Source organism: Telopea speciosissima, chromosome 7, assembly GCF_018873765.1.
Source record: "Telopea speciosissima isolate NSW1024214 ecotype Mountain lineage chromosome 7, Tspe_v1, whole genome shotgun sequence".
NCBI classification, from domain to species: domain Eukaryota; kingdom Viridiplantae; phylum Streptophyta; class Magnoliopsida; order Proteales; family Proteaceae; genus Telopea; species Telopea speciosissima.
In genome coordinates, this window is record NC_057922.1 from 21878804 (window position 1) to 21898466 (window position 19663).

General features: G+C 40.1%; 1 protein-coding gene across 1 annotated transcript; it reads right to left on the bottom strand.

The window, feature by feature from the left end:
- Positions 1 to 952: 952 nt before the first annotated feature.
- Positions 953 to 17257, bottom strand: LOC122668843. The gene is made up of 2 exons (XM_043865393.1): positions 16337 to 17257; positions 953 to 2214 (listed from the first exon to the last, which is right to left on the bottom strand). Exons 1-2 carry the CDS (start codon positions 17190 to 17192, stop codon positions 959 to 961), a joined length of 2112 nt encoding a protein of 703 aa, XP_043721328.1. The 5' UTR covers positions 17193 to 17257; the 3' UTR covers positions 953 to 958.
- Between the last annotated feature and the right edge of the window lie 2406 nt (positions 17258 to 19663).

A 19663-nucleotide genomic window follows, 5' to 3' on the forward strand; every position in this document is an offset into this window, starting at 1 on the left:
TTTGATTGTTTTTCTAATCTATTAATGGAACACATAAATATCTTTTTTGGGTTTCTAGGTTTCTGTTTGGGTAGCAACAATATTGTCATTGAAAAGAGACTAAACTGAGATTTTGAAACAAAGGTGTTGGTTTCCTTATTGTTTAGTTTTATCCGAAGATAAAATTCCGAGACCCTTTGATATATCAAGTTAATGTTTTGAATTCATGGGAGAATTCTAAAGATGTCTGGCTCATAAAGTATAGGGAGACGGTACCCCACATCGACAGTGAGGGTAATTTCCCACGCCACACTGATCACGGCGTAGGAAATGGTTTCGTCAATGGGGGGCTCACATGGTCAAAGGAAAGAGTGTCAGTGCAAGGTCTATATGGTCAGGATATGAGAGGACGTGGAAAAGCATCCCTCACTGTCATCGTGGGATTTTCTTCCCTTTATTTATAATATATGATTTCATTAAAACATCTTTTCCCATGAAAATGTGAAGTCGAATTTATGTTTGAAGCAACATACAACGTCTTGCCCATTATATATATATTTATAGACAAAAAATCGTTATCAAGTCATGTAATGTCAGCACCAGTGTGGGGGCAAATGAGACCGCATGTAAGGGCATCAACATAGATGTAATTTTCGATTTTATGGGGGGACAAGGCGGTACTTTCTTTTTCCCTAACTTAATACGATTTTGTTCTATAGAAATATTAACTACAATTACATCATACAATACAAACCTTTCAATCACAAATGAAAAAACTCACATAAAATAAAGGGAAAAAGAACGCTTTCGGCACGTGACTCCTGTGCCTAGACACAGGCCACAAGTAGTGATCGCCCTCGTGGATTTCCACACGTAAAGGTGGAAATCCACGAGGGTTCAGCGTTCATTTTTGTGTCACCATGTGTCTAGGCACAGAAGTCACTCGCAGCTAAGTAGAGTTCTCTTTCCGAAATACATATTACATCTTTACAATTAACTTAGCTCGAGCATGGCCTGATTCAACACGATATTGCTCTCCTATACCAAGATGAGCCATTAAAAAACAAACGACAGTGAGAAGCTCTCCCCCAGCACTAAGTCTTTGAGCATGGTAATATCCTCTGCATTCACTTGCTGCATAGCAGAGCATCTCCAACCACACACGGCTTATCATCTCCCATCTCTTTACTACATTAGGCTCATGTACTAACAATGATTTTGCAACCCTGGATGCCTCAAATAATACAGATTTACTTCTATCACCTTTCACTTGTACGGGTGGAACTTCTGTGTCTACCTTATTCAGCCTTGTACAGGCTTGTTTCTCACTAGTTTCTGTCCCTCTTCGATGGAAAAACCTTTTGGCCTCAGCACAGGTATCCCCAAATCTGATTTGTCCAATTCCTGCAGTCAACATAGAAGGACGTGATACAAGAAGATATAACATGTAATTGGATATGTCTCTACTTGTTTTCTGCAGGTTGGTCAGCACTGTTTTGGGTTGAGGATGCTCTACATCTTCTACTCCTCCATCCAAATAATAGCAGATATCTGTAGCTATGTGCCAAAGCAAAATGCTTTCATCAAATTCAGCATTGATGCTATTATCTAGTATCCCATCATTTTTCCCGTTTAGTGCCAATTGACCTCTAGAAGTTCTTAAACGCCTGAGAGACTCATAATCTCTTGCTTGTTCCAACATGCGTTTCAGAGCATCGAAGATGAATTTCTTAAGGTCGTCAGAAATTTCTATGTAACTTCTGTGCCTGTGATTATCAAAAAGGTCCTTTAACTGAGGAATCATGAGCTCCATAACTTTTGTCCCAAAGAATGGCTGCTGATCTTTGAGGCAAAACTTGATCAAGTTGTACTGAGCCATGGAATTAGACCACCTTGATCGGTTGGGTGGTCTTTTCCAAGAAAGAACTATAAACACAATTCTGGTAAATCGATTGAGATTTTTCTTCTTCTTCATCCAAACAATGGTCCAGTCTGTGACGAATAATCGAGCCAGTGACCAGATCTCTAGAGCAATAGCTCCACTCAGTAAGACGTATGTTATTCTTACATCAATCTTGTCATATCTTTGCTTATCAGTAAACCCAAAGAAGATAATGGAAACAACAATAATGGAGGAGACACTGGTGAAGCGGAGAATCCAACCTTTCAAAGTATGAACCACAGCCGCCTTGGTGTATAGAACCTCATACAAAAACCCAAGTTCAATCTCAATAATTTTATAAGCTTCATACCAACTTTTTTCCATGAATAATCTCTGACTTTCATTTCGATCATGAAAAGTAAGGATGAGATCAACAATAAGTCGCTTAAATATCTGAAAAAAATGATGAGCTTTCGATATGAGCTCAATTTCATCATCAACAGTTCTTTGGCTATTTCCATTCACTTTTTCAATATCCTCGGTAGAAGAAGAAGACTCAGGTTCCCTTTCACAGGCTATCCTTGCATTGACCCCGGCATTCCTTTTGGAAGAGTATTCCTCCATGAATTTTGCATAGTTAGGTCCTGGATCAGGATCAGTGACCATGGACTTCCTAAAATAGTCTCGGCTTGCATTCATGAGAGCCAATGTCCTCTCTACGTACTTAATGATTCCCCCCATGAACATTAGAATGGTGATCACCCAAAGCCTGGTAGGTACAGGCAACGACATGATGATGATATAAAGTGCTGTTCCAACCTGGAATAGAAGTCCAAGCAAATGCCTCAACCAAAGCTCATTATCTTCTAATGAGAAAGCTGTGATGTTGTCCGGACCACCAAGGTGTAGTAGAAGAAAAGGTGCCCAAAATACTTTAAGGTCAACCCTTTCGTTCCCAGGCTGATCACCATTAGGCTTGTTATTCACGGTCTCAGCAAGGACACCAAGAGCCAAAGTTGCAACCCAATCGGCTAACAAGTAGCAGGACCAAACAAGGAAGCTGATCTTTCTGGCTGTTGTATGCTTTCGGACACTTGCGAAGGAAATGAGTAGAGTCTGAATGAAGAGGCTACTGAGAACCAAGTACCTGAGTTCCCATAAATTCCATAGCCTTCTTATCTTATCTGGAATGATTTCCATATCCTGTTTCTCCCTTTGCTGCTTTTTCTGAGTTTCCAACTCTGCAGAAAAAGAATGGTGGGTATAGAAAAATGCAAACCTAAAACGTTGCAAAGAAGACTGAAAATCGCAAACAAACAATCACACATACGGATCAGACCGGAATCAGCCGGAATCGATCCTCAAGAACCCTAGAATCAGTCCTCAGATCCAAAAAATAGGAAATTTCTAGGGTTTTTGGGTGTGAATCGGCCATATTGGATTGGTTGGAATCGAGATCAGTCATGGCCGAGTTCAATCCGAATCAGTCGATTCACAGATCCGATTCGTAATTCTTAAAACCCTGCTCTTACGGGATTCTCGTGTCAGGTATCATAGGAGAGAGACCAATGTAGCCTCCTATGTGGCCTACCAACTCGCAATGTATGCACAATCATAACCATAGTTGATAATCAGGTATTTTGACTCGACTCACGCTTTTAAAAACCTGGTGAATTGATCAAGTCAAACCTGGTTAATAGGAGGGGGGGAATCTGAGAAGAAATTAGAGGGGGGGCGGAGAAGAAGCCGTGAGAAGAAGAAGAAGGGAGGAGGTGTGCCCACGCACAAAAAAGAAGAAGAAGAAGGGGGGGGTGTGCGCACCGCACAAACTCACTTTGTTTTCTATTCATTCTTCAATTCTCTAATGATGGGGAATTACATCATATATAAAGAGAAATAAAAGGCAGCCAAATATTCACAAACCACCCCCCCCCCCCCAAAAAAAAAAAAGGCACTCAAAAATAAAGACTCCTAATTACTTACTAAAACTAGGCTAACTAAAATAGAAATCCAATAAAACTCAATTTGGAAATTTCCATATATGTCTAATAACTACCTTAAAATAAAAGATTACATAATAATTTCTCAAATAAAATAAACTTTCTAAAATCCTACTAGATCCAAACACTCAAACTAGACCCGGTTCAACTGGGTTTGGGTCGGTCCAATGTGGTACACCAGTTGGGTTGGCCCGGTCCAAGATTATCCTGCATCAGTGAGCTATTTTTTATTTTATTGTTTTAATATCTTTCTTCTTCACCTTCTCTGAGTGAGGAGGGATTGAAGCTATGATTGCTTCATGGGCGAGAAGAGAAAAATTAGGGATGTAAAAATCCGAATTCGACTCGTATCCCTATCTGTTTAGGGGTATCCAGATCCGAATTTGGATAATCCAAAACAAAATCTATCTGATCTAAATAGATATCAACTAAATTAAAAAATTAAATATCTAATGATATTGAGGGTTTTTGAAGGTTCGACAGGTTCTACATAATGAAGAAAATAGCTAAGACATGGTGTGAGCAAATCATATCCACCTAGGGGAGGAAGGTCTGGGTTATACAAGTCAAGGACGTAAACAGATAGTCGAAAATCCGAATTCAATTCGCATTCGTATTTGGTTAGGGGTATCCATATCTGGTCAGGAGATATCCATCAGATCCGATCTGTATTCGATCTGTTTACATCCTTAAGAAAATCTAATATTGAAGACAACAAACAAAAATTATAGGGTTCTATTTAGTTGTAGACCAAACTTATGGTCTATGAATAGTATAAGGCCTAATTAAAATACCTAACTACTTGCTGAGTTTCACATGACTTGGGCAAAAACACCGAGTCAATAAAAATTTAGACACTCTAAGACCTGGTTTGGTTATTTCTTAAACCTGGACGAGTCTACTCTTGACCAAGTTTCATGATTTTTTTACTCAACTCAGGTGGCTCGCCCGAAATCAAAACCCGGTAGTCCAACTATGATCAGAATTGCTTCAAAATTGACTTCCTTGATGAACATCCTTCCAGTGTACCCAAAAAACGAAAAAAAAAAAAAAAGATGAACATCCTTCCATAAGCCTTAACATGTCAAGGGTTTCACTCTGAACTCTTTCAAATGTAAATCCTACTCTGTAGGCCTACCTGAAGCCACTTTGAACAACATGTTACCCTGAGCCAATCATAGTTGGAAAACCAGGTTTTGACTAGTTAGAATTCTTAGATAACCTTAAGCATGGAGTAGCTAATACATAGACAACAGATTCCATATGGACCTGCCCTTACAAAGCTTTCCTATTTTATCTCTTAAGCATTTCTAGTCTTAAATTTTAGTTGTGGACAAGAAAAATTCGTGTGTGTGTGTGTGTGTGTGAGAGAGAGAGAGAGAGAGAAGGGGAGAAGGGCATATTAAGCTTCTAGAAATAAGAAAACAGAGACTGAGGGGAGAAGGGCAAATGAAGCTTCTAGAAATAAGAAAACAGAGACCGAGTGCTGGATCAAAGTAGAAATGAGAAATGTAAAGTTGGGAGAATTCTTACATGAAATACTGGTGTTGATATGAGTGTTGGCAAGAGAAACCTGAAACGAAAACAAATCCAACTCAATTCAGAAAGCAGATAGGGAAAAGCAAAGCATTTCCCCCGGTATTGAGCTGATTCCACCAGATGGTACCTACGAGCGAGCAGCGAGGTAAAAAGGTTAGAATATACAACAAAACCCACACAAATTTGAATGGATTCTTTAAGATGTGTGATGCTTGATTAAGAAAGAGGTAGAGAGAGAAATCTGATACCGATATCCTGCACTCGTTGGTAACTTGGTACATATTAGAAATTTAACGCCCAAGTCTGAGCTTCACTCACTTTCTTGCATAAGGGAAAGAGGAAAGCAGCAGACTACTACTCCAGTCCAGAGTAAGGAGGAGTACTCTCTCTCTCTCTCTCTCTCTCTCTCTCTCTCTCTTCTCTTATTGAGGGTTTTGGGGGTGGGGTAGGGTGGGTTGAGTAGGGGTCGGGCCGGGAGATGTGCATTTTTAAAGATTGGGTAACATATGGCATTTTGCAGACATTCAAACGGAATCATTTCCAACATTCATCTATGTTTATTAAGGGCAAGAGAAAGCTACATGATCGTGTGGGTCTTGCGCCACCCAGCGTGGGGCCTAGTGGAAGCAAGCGCGGCAGCATTATTGGGGGCGAGTAGGCGGGTGGGCGGTCATGTCGTGCCTTGTGTCTAAACGTAGGAATCACGTGACCAAGTAGCGTTCTTTTTCCCATTTATTAAAATGGAAAAAGTTCTCTGAACCAACCACTGGTGTGGGGTATACTATTAGGAGTCAGTATCACATTCACGTACATGAACATACGAGAACGACTCATAGCCAGTCAGATGGAATCCATTATGTGGGACCTACATGGAGTAGATTCCATCTGAACGAATGTGAGCTGTTCTCGTACGTGAATCTGAGACCAACTCTATACTAAAACCCTGTGTCTATCTCTCTCCTTCTAACATGAAATGACCTCATTGCAATCTCATGTAAGATGCTATTTTATCGCACCTCATTAGTGCAAGTGTAGAATTTGTGCCAGCCCGACATTATCCACCGGGGGAAAGTATGTACTTGGCCTTTCAACATTAGTTTAACTCAAAGACATTGGAAAACAAAGTATGTTTACTTGCTGGTTTTGCGGTTCAGATCCATCCAAATGATCCTCGATTTGTTACATTTTCAGTCAAGCCAAGGAAGTAAATTTTCATTAATTTGCCAACTTGGTCTCCATTTCCTCTTCTAATCCGGTTGCATTGCAGAAGGACCCTCCATAATCTTGTTTTTAAAATGCCCTTGTTTCTACTAAAAATGCAGCTTTAGGAATCGTTCGTTGCCAAGTTTGAATGGATTTTTCCTTCGAGAGCCGTCACAAGATAAAAGAAGGAAACGCTCACACTTCTTTTGTCAAGGTGTATGGAGTGGAAGCTGTTCTCCTGTTGAAAGAGTCAAATATTATTTATGACTTTGTATGGCCACCCGGGTGGACCTTTATCCCCTGAGGTTCGTTGATTGGTATAGTTGTGTGGTTCCTCTCATAGAGGGTTGAAAGGACCATTCCACCCCCTGATCGAACACACTGCTTGAGTGGGATCCACCCCCTTTTATTAGAGGCACTATGGAACCGTACCGAGCAGGGGAAACGCAATAATAAAAATTCCTCTTAAGAGGCACACAAATGACGAGAACACCAAGCTCCAAGCTCTTAAAGGCTTGACGACAGTGAGAGTAATCTTCAACAGTGTTTTGGTGGAAAGTTGAACACAACTCCAATGTATCAACATATCATCAACATCAATGATTTGTAAAAGTTTTTCCAAAATTCAACTTTTTTTGTGGAGAGCGTGTGCTGCTGGTGTAGCAATGGGTTATGCACTTTGCCATCGCAATATCAGAGTGGATTAGTATTGTGCTAGGTGTGGATCTGTTGAAACTATCTCACACATTCTACTGGATTGTTCATTCACCCGTGTGACATGGTTTAGTTGTTCTTTAGGGCTCATGATTCTTTCGGGTGATGATCCTTCACTAAGCCATTGGATCATGGGTTAGAGCAATATCTCACGGTATAAAGGCACTCGCCAAATGGGGATTTCATTATGCTCTTTTATACATTGGATTCTTTGGAAAGCACAGAATGATAATGTATTTGGCCAACGGTGTTGATCTCCATTAGAGGTAATTCAAACGTCTTTTCATGTTTTCCAAGAATTTTATAAGTCTTAGAATTCTATTGCTGTGCAATCTCCATCAGTGGCCCAATCTTCATTAGCAGTTTCTGGAGAATTCTCTCACTAGCCATGCACGACTCAGATTTTTTGTGATGCTAATTTTGCTTCCTAACTCATTCAAGGGTGGTGTTGGCATTATTTGCTTGGATTTTTGTGGTTGACCCATTCATGTTGTTTCGATTCCAATGAGTTTTGAGGATATTGCTACTAGGTAGGCTATGACTATCCGCTCTTCTCTGTTGGACTGCATATCAAAGGGCTATGACAATGTTGTTATTGCATATGCTAATAAGGAGGTTATCACTTACTTGAAAGGAGGATTATTTGTGTCTCCTCTTCGCATCCGCAGCGTGGAGGATATTATTCATCTTTCTACTTATCTTGATACATGTACTTTCACTCATGTTCCAAGGAAAAATAACAGTTATTTTAATTCCCTCACAAGGAGGGCTAACATGTACGATGGTATGGCCCATTTCCGATCCATGGTCTGTTGATCTATGAAATCCTTAGCCATGAACTTTCACGTTTTCATAATAAAACTCTTTTTACCACACCAAACAGTAAAAAAAAAAAAAAAGGTCAACATCAATGATATAAACAGAAATATCAATTAATTTCTCAATGGTTCTGAGGTTTTTAAAGAAAAACCCTTAAATCCCAAACCATCCATCTATCCACCCATCTAAAGGTAGAATAAAGTAAACCCAGCAACACTTATAATAAAATCTAAACCCTAAACCATATTAAACTCAATTGACTTAGTCGAGATTGTCTAGAGTCCAGTCCGCTTCCTTTTTGTTGATGGGCTTGGGCCCATCTCACTAAGGCATCGTTGTCCAACTAAAATGGTGGTGATGACTTTTCAAAGACTCATATTTAATAGACTCCCCTGGTCATATGTGTACTGCGTAGGTCGCAAACACGTGACGATGACTCTTTTTTTTTGTTTTTGATGAAAGTGTAATCATACAAATCACATACCAATCCCAAAATATTAACTGATTTTTAGGACCGTGGAATCACGTGACGATGACTTGAATAGACCCTTCTTCATATCTTGGATTTAGAAAAAAATCCATAGATATATCAATCGACTATAGTTAGGATTCTTGATCTTCTTAGGAGTCGGCTCTTATCTGTAGCGGGTGTTCTCTCGTCATCGGTATATCATTATAGGTATTTCCTTTCTTTTCCTTTCCTTTTTTTTTTTTGCATCAATCCAACCCACAACATGTGAGACTCGCGCTCAAAGTTTCCCATTCCTTTTTATTCGGCAAACAAATGGGGCTTTATAAAGTCCTAGTAATAATATATTTCTCTTTAACAAAAAAGATTAAAAAAAAAAAAAAAAAGTAATCCTATGTTTAGTGTGTTCGTGTCTTAAGTTTATTATAATGCTTTGCAAGGCCTAGCAACATTCCTGAGTTGGTAATGCTTTGTACGTTTATATAAACCAACAGTACAATCGTAGATACAAATGAATGAACAAAATTTAGATTTCTCTGTGTTGATAAAGGTGGCCCCGCAGCATAAAATCCACCGGCTGCTCGTTTGTCTCAAAAATCAGTAAGAAGTCCACAGTCCCATTATTATTATTTTTAAAAGGGAATCCATGCTATGCTCCTCAGTCCTCTCCCATCCTTGTCATAGTATAGGACCCTCACAAAATTGCCAAGAATTCTTCATTGGGTAGTTATATATGGTTGCAATAGACTCACCACCGTATACATACATATATACATACATACATACATATCCGAATGATTTGTTCAACTTGTATCATCGAAAAGTATGTATACAGTGTCTATTATTACGATCCTGATCCTCTACTGTTGAGATGCCCGGCAAGACCGTGCTATGCAAACACAGTAAGGTTGGAAATGACCGCCTTACCCCAGCTCAGCAGTAGAAGATCAGGAGTGCTATTATTATTATTAGAGCAAATTTCACAGACACCCCTTTTAAGTATTCAATATGTCACGGATTTGCCAAACTTTGGAAAAATATCACGGATTACCCTTACTTTATATTTTTATTTCAACTTAATCTACTCCGTTAGGTCTGCGCAGTTAAGTTGCTGTTAGTTCTTTTATAATGATAAAATTACCCTTACCACAGGGTGAACTGTCCATAATATCCTTAAGGGTAAAACCCAAATACTCATGTTTTAATGATATTACCTTTAAGATTCCTTATTTTTTGTAAACCCAAATTTACCTCTGCCCTATCCATTCCTGCAACCCCAACCTTGGCGAATACTCATTTGCAGCCTGGGTTTATGAACGACGACAAAGATGGGATTTCTATTTTACGAATTAAGAGAGAGATAATAGGAGACGAGGAGGTGATGGGGTGGTCATCATCTATGCAGCCTCAGTTGTCACTAAACCATGTTTCGTTTGTCTGCAAATCAATGAGCAGATCAATGAGATTCTATGAGGAAGTATTAGGGTTTGTGCTGATTAAACGCCCTTCTTCCTTCAAATTTGAAGGAGCTTGGTAAGATATATAATAATCTCTCTCTCTCTCTCTACATGTTTATTATTTTTCTTCACCCGCATTCCCTTCTCTACTCCTCAGTGTTTTTGTTAAATTTGTTTTCTTCTTTTCAACTTTTGTTCTTCCTTTGATTATCTCTTAGATTTTTCTAAAATGCTAAATGTATGGCCCACTTCATATATCATCTAATTTACAGGTGAAAGATATTCCTGTACTGGCCGGCTGCGTTAAAATCATAATGGAAGGAGCCCCCAAAGGAATTCGTCTGTCCGATTTCTGGGTCTTTAATGGCGGATCCGGTGATTGTTGCTTCAGGGCATACTATCGACCGAATCTGCGTTCAGGTTTGTAAAGACTTGGGGTTTACTCCAATACTCCCAGATGGCTCAAAACCTGATTTCTCTACTGTAATCCCTAATATCGCCATTAAATTGACTATTCTCAGCTGGTGCCGTACTAATGGCGTCGAACGACCTCCAGAGGTCTGCTTTGCGGAGAAGCTCGTTCGTGCACTAATACCGACTGAGAAATCAACTCTCAATTCCACAAAAGAAGAAGAAGAAACAGAGAATGAAGAGTTGCTAAAAGGAGTGGCGGAGAAGCCTCCAGTCCAATTTTCTTACGCAGCAACCGAGTTATATCGCCAACTGACTCACTTCTACACAAGCTCCGAGGAATCGGTAATGGCCGCGCTTCCCACATGAGAAACACTTGCCCTTGAAACCACCCTCGACGAAGGTTTTGTAGTCGGTGGAACCAATCTCTGTGATACATTTGCGGAACAGAGGGTATAGCGAGCGAGGGTTGCTGAACTGAGGGCATGGATGGGATGGGGTTGCAAGGGGTGTAGGTCTGTGCGGCGATTGCAGTGGTAGATTATTGCGGAGGTTGGGGTTCGCAAAGGGGGTTGGTGGTTGTACAGGTGGTGGTGGTGGTGATGGATGAGAGTCTCAGTTGAAAACGAGAAGAAGAAGAGGAAGAAGAAAGAAGAAGAAGAATAAAAAGTAGGTGGGACCCACTTATTTGATTAAAAAAACGTTAATAAGGAAGATGATGGAATTATAAAAGTTTTTTATTAAATTACTAGGGGGTAAAATGGACATTTTAATTTTAGTTGCTAACTTTGCTTACCTTAAGGGAGAAGGTTGCCATTTTGACCAAGTTTGGAAAGTCCATGATATATTGAATATTTAGAGGGGGTGTTCGTGAAATTCATCCCCTAAAGAATGCACCACACTTGAGAATCTGATCGTCTACCTAACATTGAAAATCAAAAAACGTCACTGCCCATGCTTTTACGATTGAATATTTTTAAGTGTGGCGCACTAAGCGTCTATTGTCAATCGTTGTAAAACGAGGGTTGTAAATGGATCAGATTCGACTCGGGTAGTGCTATATCCGCATCTGCATACGATTAGCTATCGAACGAATTCAGATAATGCTAAACAGATACGGACACGAATACGGATCGAATATTTTATCTATTTACTTGTAAATATAGTTTTTTGAATAACTATAACTTATCCGTATTCGTTTAACTTTTTGAACGGATTTAAATAGAATTAAACAGATACGGACACGTGGATACGAAAATGAATTTCAACTATTCATTTACATCCGTACGTAAAACCCATCACCAACTGCAATGACTGCTTTGTTAGGTAGTTGTGGAACGTATGCAATGACTGCTCATTGATATGATATGCTTTGTCGTCCTTGGACTAGCTGTGCTCGCCGTCTCAGAATGATTGAAAATTCCACAGTCCTTTCAAGTCTTGAAAAAGTTTTCTACAATAATTCATTTTATGAGTAAGTGGGATCTGGGTTCTGTGCATCCGGGCAACTTATGCCATTTTCTCTTTTGATCTGTCTCTTTAAGGAGTGTCCGCATTTAAAATTCGCAAGTCTTCGCAAGTCTTCGTGTTATTGTTATTTTATTTCCCAAATTGACATATGAACTCTGCTTCCCAACGCATTTCGACCATCGTAAGAGACTAGCCTATCTTTGTTGTTTTTTTTTTTTGTTGGAATATTTGATCTTCTTCATCGATCGCTCTGGTCATCAACCGATAGAGAAATGTCAGATTCCCAATGTGAAAAAACCCTCTCTGATTTCTTAGATCGCTGGACATTGGTGAGAAGCACCAGCCCCACGAACGATGATCTCGTCCGTGGTATCACTGACAATCTCGAAGAAATTAAAAAATCCATTGCTTCAGTCACTCAATGGAAGAAAGAAGTCTCCGAGGTTTTCAGCCAACTGAGCCAAGACCTTAAACCAAGGGTTTTCCTTTCCCGTTGTTTAATCAAAGGCGACGACAACGGCAGCGGCGGCAGCAGCGTCGTCATTAATGAATGGGTTCCCGGCAACCTCAGATACATCGCTGACAACGTCAATGGAATCAAGAAAGGAACCAACGATATTGTGAAGCTTCCCAGAGTTGAGCTTATTAAGCCACAATCCAACAAGAGACGACGATCAACATGCTGGAAGAAGCTCATTTTGGAGGAGATGATAATGGCCAGCCCAGGTATGGCCATGGCTAGGTCTACCTACGACGGTTTGGAACCTCGGGTGAAGCTCTGCTTTCTCTGTCTTTCCATATTCCCAGAGAATTCAGTCATAAGGAAGAGATCTTTGATCTATTGGTGGATAGGTGAAGGCTTTGTGGATGGCAAGGATGCTGAGCGGGATGCAGAAGAATGCTTCAAGAAACTATGTGACAGTGGCCTTGTCGAAGGTGTCCAAAAACAATACAGCAGATCACCTCTTAGCTGCAGATTGCATCCATGGATTCGTTGGATGGCAATCGAAATTGCAAAAGAAACCATGTTCTTCGACTTCGATTCAGATGGAAAACCAATCCCACCACGTCCCTCCCATTGCACACGGTTTGCTTGTGTGGCGGCGACGTCTAGAGGAGAAGAAGAAGCAGAGGTACGAGCAGAGAAGGTTAATCTCAAGCCGAATGCGAGCAAATTGCGGTCACTGTTCAACGTGGATGTAAATTGCATCGAATGCGATGCAGAAGAATTCAAGAAGCTAAAGGAACTTGTGACATTGCAGCTGGGACGATGGAGTACCTTACCTGAACATCACATTGAACTGGTGAACCCAACCTTCCTCGATCATTTGAAGCTCTTGAAAAAATTGAGGTATCTGGGTCTACAGGGGATTTCAAGGATAGCAGAGCTTGCAGGGATTCAACAGCTTAGTGAATTAAGGGTGTTGGATCTCCGAGCATGTCATAATTTGGAGAAATTACCAGCAGAGATAGCTTCACTCACGAAGCTGACGCATTTAGATGTTTCTGAATGCTACCTGCTTGAGTATATGCCAAAGGGTCTCAGAGATCTTTCAGAACTTCAATTGTTGAATGGATTTGTGGTGAACACTTGGAGCCAGGATGCCTGCGAGCTCAGTGAATTAACCAAACTGGATAACCTTCAGAAACTCAGCATAAGCGTAGGCATGGAAGCCATGGGCAAAGATGGGGTCTTGGATCCGATTGGAGAGATTACAGGTCTACAATCCCTTAGGATAACATGGGGATCCACCATAGAAGAGAAAAACGATGGAACAGGAAAGATGATGGGCAGTTTGTCCAAAGTTATGAGAGCAGTCGTGAGGTTTAAAAGAGTTTTAAGCAGTTATAAAAAGCCGGCTGTGGCTTTGACCGCTTCTGAGCAGCCATCATCGTCCAAGATCACCCTTTTTCTTCCTCCGTCTCTCACAAAACTAGATCTTCAGTGCTACCCTGAGGAGGAGCCACCGAGGTTTATGAGGAAGCAGATTGATCAGAAAAAGAAGAGCTTGGAAAAGATTTATTTTAGGGGTGGTTGGTTAAGAAGTCTAAATGGGATTCACAAAGAAGAGGTTTTGGAAGTGAAGTTCATTCGTCTACGCTTCTTGAGGGATTTCTTTATGGACAAGAATGATTTCAAAACGAAATTCCCAAATCTACAAAAACCTTGTAGACCTTACAATTGCCCCCGCATTCAGAGCTGGTTTTCAGAAGAAATCGCCTCTCGATCGAGGAAAGATGAAGCCAGCACGAGCACCAATTGTTCCACTTAATCGAAATTTTGGGTTGCTTAGTAAGTGTTTCGTTCCTGGCACTCAAAAAGATGAAGCCAGCACCGAACACCAATTGTTCCACTTGATCGTAATTTTCAGTTGCTTAATGAGTGTTTCGTCCCTGGCACTTGGCAGGCACCGTGTTAACTCTGAAGTTGAATTTTTGCTGCTTTAATTTTTTTCTTGCAATTTGATTTATAAGCGAGGGAAAAGAAGCTTGCAGGCTGCAGGGCCCCTGCACCATGGACACAGTGGTGGTGGAAATGACTGTCCCATTCCTCATGAATGATGAAAATTTCATCCTTGTTGATGTTTCTACGTTTGCTTCCATTGGCCTTGCACTAGCAAGGGCTACATTACCTTTCAACGAACCCTCTCCTAATAATCAATCTCTTACATTTTCGTACTCTCGTAAGTTGTTTTTCAATTATTTTAGGGCAAAAGACTGCTGTTGATGTTTGAATGCCATATGTTATGACTCATGACTGAAATACTATATCAAGTAGAAAAGTCTGTTAAAAAATTTCCACAACGTAGTTAATACGATTTTGTTCTATAGAAAAATCAACTACACTTAAATATCCAACAGAACTGATCAGGTATTATATATCACATACAATACAAACTTTCCAATAACAACTGAAAAACCTCATATAAAATATAGGAAAAAGAATGCTACCTGGTCACATGCGGTGCACAGCTCCTGTGCCTAGACATAGGGACACACATAATGACCGTCGTCGTGCCTCCATGAAAAGGCGAAAATCCACCAGGGTGCGGTGGTCATTTTGTGTGGCCCCGTATCTAGGCACAAGATCCACTACACGCAACCACCAGGAGTAAGCTTCTCTTTCCCAAATAGATAGATATTACATCTTTACAATTAACTTAGCTCGAGCATGGCCTGATTCTACACGATATTGCTCTCCTATACCAAGATGTGCCATTAAAAAACAAACGACGGTGAGAAGCTCTCCCCCAGCACTAAGTCTTTGAGCATGGTAATATCCTCTGCATTCACTTGCTGCATAGCACAGCATCTCCAACCACACATGGCTTATGATCTTCCATCTCTGTTCTACATCAGGTACTTGTTTAAACAATGATTTTGCAACCCTGGATGCCTCAAATAATACAGATTTACTTCTATCACCTTTCACTTGTACGGGAGGAACTTCTGTGTCTACCTTATTCAGCCTTGTACAGGCTTGTTCCTCACTAGTTTCTGTCCCTCTTCGATGGAAAAACCTTTTGGCCTCAGCACAAGTGTCCCCAAATCTGATTTGTCCAATTCCTGCAGTCAACATAGAAGGACGTGATACAAGAAGATATAACATGTAATTGGATATGTCTCTACTTCTTCTCTTGTTGGACAGCACGCACAGTTTTGGATTGATGATGACCACCTTCTTCTCCTCCATCCAAATAATAGCAGATATCTGTAGCTATGTGCCAAAGCAAAATGCTTTCATCAAATTCAGCCTTGACGCTATTATCTAGTATCTCATCATTTTTCCCTTTTAGTGCCAATTGACCTCTAGAAGTTCTTAAACGCCTGAGAGATTCATAATCTCTTGCTTGTTCCAACATGCCTTTCAGACCATCGAAGATGAATTCCTTAAGGTCGTCAGAAATTTTTATGTATCTTCTGGGTCAGTGATTATCAAAAAGGTCCTTCACCTGAGGAATGAGCTCCATAACTTTTCTTCCAAAGAATGGCTGCTGATCTTTGAGGCAAAACCCGATCAGGTTGTACTGCGCCATGGAATTAGACCACCTTGATTTTTTGGGTGGTCTTTTATAAGAAAGAAATTTAAACACAATTCCGGTAAATCGATTGAGATTTTTCTTCTTCTTCATCCAAACAATGGTCCAGTCTGTGAGGAATAATCGAGCCAGTGACCAGAACTCTAGAGCAATATCTCCACTCAGTAAGACGTATGTTATTCTTACATCAATCTTGTGATATCTTTGCTTATCAGTAAACCCAAAGAAGATGATAGAAACAGCAATAATGGAGGAGACACTGGTGAATCTGAAAATCCAACCTTTCCAAGTTTGAACCACAGCCGCCTTGGTGTATAGAACCTCATACAAAAACCCAAGTTCAATCTCAATAACTTTATAAGCTTTCTCCCAACTTTTTTCTGTGAAGAAGAAGGATCGACTTTCATTTCTATCATGGAAAGTGAGGATGAGATCAACAATAAGACGCTTGAATATCTGAAAGAAATGATGAGCTTTTGATATGAGCTCTATTTCAACTTTGCTGCTATCTTCATTCGATTTTTCATCAATATCCGGAATAGAAGGCAGCTGTGATTCAGGTTCCTTTTCACGGGCAATCGATACAACGAGCCCGGCATTCCTTTTGCAAGAGTATTCCTCCATGAATTTTGCATAGTTAGGTCCTGGATCAGGATCAGTGACCATGGACTTCCTAAAATAGTCTCGGCTTGCATTCATGAGAGCCAATGTCCTCTCTACGTACTTAATGATTGCCCCCATGAACATTAGAATGGTGATCACCCAAAGCCAAGTAGGTACAGGCAACGACATGATGAAGACATAAAGTGCTGTTCCAACCTGGAATAGAAGTCCAAGCAAATGCCTCAACCAAAGCTCATTATCTTCTAATGAGAAAGCTGTGATGTTGTCTGGGCCACCAAGGTGTAGTAGAAGAAAAGGTGCCCAAAATGCTTTAAGGTCATCCTTATCGTTCCATGCTGACTGATGATCATCACCATTAGACTTGTTATTCACGCACTCAGCAAGGACACCAAGAGCCAAAGTTGCAACCCAATCGGCTAACAAGTAGCAGGACCAAATAAGGAAGCTGATCTTTCTGGCTGCTGTATGCTTTCGGACACTTGCAAAGGAGATGAGGAGAGTCTGAATGAAGAGGCTAATGAGAACCAAGTACCTGAGTTCCCATAAATTCCATAGCCTTCTTATCTTCCCTGGAAAGATTTCCATATCCTGTTTCTCCCCTTGGTGCTTTTTCTGAGTTTTAAACTCTGCAGAGGCCAAAAACAAAAAGAAATTAAATTTTTCCTAGCTAGAAAAGTAAACCAAGAAAGCAAAGCAAATGGGCAACAGTAGGAAATTAAATGATACACATTCTTTTCTTATTCTCTATCCTCCACTAACAACTCAATTTCCTTCACACTTCAACTCTTCGACTCCGGATCATCCCACTTCTGTGGAGAGTATTTACTCTCCGCATATTGTGGTAAGCCAACACTTGGCCTTTTATTTAAATTTCTATATTTTTTTTAATATCAGAAAATGGTGGCTGCAGAAAAACGCAAATCTAAAATGATGCAGATGAGAATGAAAATCGCAAACAAACAATCACACAATGCACACAAGGATTTCCATGGATTGGCAATATTGCCTTCGTCCAAGATGAGATGAATCTGCTTAACTATCAATGGGGAATAGGGTAACAGCTAACTGCTCGTCCTCACACCTCTCTCATTGATTACATAGAAAAAACCCTCACTCGCAAACTAACAATCACACAATGCACACAAAGATTTCCATGATTTGGCAAGATTGCCTACGTCAATGTTGAAATAAGATCGACTTAACTATTAATGGAGAATAGGGTTACAGCTGCTCGTCCTCACACCTCTCTCATTGATTACATAGAAAGAACCCTCGCTAAAAATATATAGTGAAATTCTATACAGGTCATTTACAAAATACCCATTTAGCCCTATTAGTTGTGAGCAAATCATATCTGCTAGGGGGAGGAAGGTCTAGGTTATACAAGCAGGGATGTAAACGGATAGTCGGATTCAATTCGCATCCATATTCAATTAGGGGTATCCATATCTGATTAGGAGATATCCGGATCCAATCAAATTCAATCTGTACTTGGTCCGTTTACATCCTTAAAAAAAGGGGCTAATATTGAAGAGAACAAACAAAAATTATAGGATTCCAATTTAGTTGTATACCTAACTTATGGTCTATGAATAGTAAAACCAAACTCAATGAATTTCACATGACATGGGCAAAAACACAGAGTCCATAAAAACTTAGACTGACCAGGACCTGGTCTGGTCATTTCTTAAACCTGGGCGAGTCTTCTTAACCCCGAACCAAGTTTCATGATTTTTTTGACTCGACTTGGGTGAATCGCCCGAATCAAAATCTGGTTTTCCAACTATGGTCAGAATTGCTTCAAAATTGACTTCCTTGATGAACAGCCTTCCATAAGCCTTAAACATGTCAAGGGTTTCACTCTGAAGTCTGTTACATGTAAATCCTACATTACTGGCCTACCATGAAGCCATTTTGAACAATCCGTTACCCTGAGTCCATCATAGTTGAAAACCAGGTTTTGAGTTGTTAGAATTCTTAGATAACCTTCCGCATGGAGTAGCTAATACATAGACTACAAATTCCATTTGGACGTGCCCTTACAAAACTTTCCAATTTTATCTCTTAAGCATTTCTTGTCTTAATTTTTAGTTGTGGACAAGAAAAATTCGCGTGTGTGTGTGTGTGAGAGAGAGAGAGACAGAGAGAGGGGCAAATGAAGGTTCTAGAAATAAGAAAACAGAGACGGAGTGTTGGATCAAAGTAGAAATGAGAATTCTACAGTTAGGAGGATTCTTACATGAAATAGTTCTGTTGATCTGAGTGTTGGCAAGAGAAACCCAAAACGAAAACAAATCCAACTCACTTCAGAAAGTAGATAGGGAAAAGCAAAGTATTTCCCCCAAAATTGAGCTGATTCCACCAGATATGCATATGATGGTACCTACGAGCAGCGAGGTAAAAAGGTTATGAATGAGTATGTTAGAATTTTAGTTCTAATAAAATTCCATATGGACATAATTAAATCCCTAAACCAGGCTAATTAGGGTTTTGGTCTAATAAAGTAGGGTCATTAAGTTATATTAGAAGTCTAATGTGGACTGGCTTAGTGTGGGCCAGATAGATTCCTATTAGGACTGTGATGAGTCAGACCCTATAGGGATTACTATATAAGGAGAACTAGGTCCCCCCTCTACCCAACACAACTTATTATTCTCAATTGTTATTGAGGAGTGCATTCTTGAAAGAGAGAGAGATATTCAGTGTTCGTCGTCCCTGCGCATTGGGTATTCTCATCAGGCCAGTTACTTTGGGAATAGAGGGGAAGCACCTAGATCTTTGTTCTTTATTTTCCGTTGCAATCATCATCACTATGGATGCGAAACAAGGTTGGTGGTTCTATCCCTATTTTCTATTATTTATTTGATTGTGTTCTTGAACGCCCTATGGAGATCCTGGCTTTTGGGATTTTGTCCCTATTCGGATCGATTTATTCTAACATTTGGTATCAAAGCCTCCATAGATCCGTTCTTGAACCTATATGGATTCAAAATAATATAACATAATAAGGGAATCGAAAATTTTTCGATTCGAATTAAGGTTTTTAGGGTTTTTTC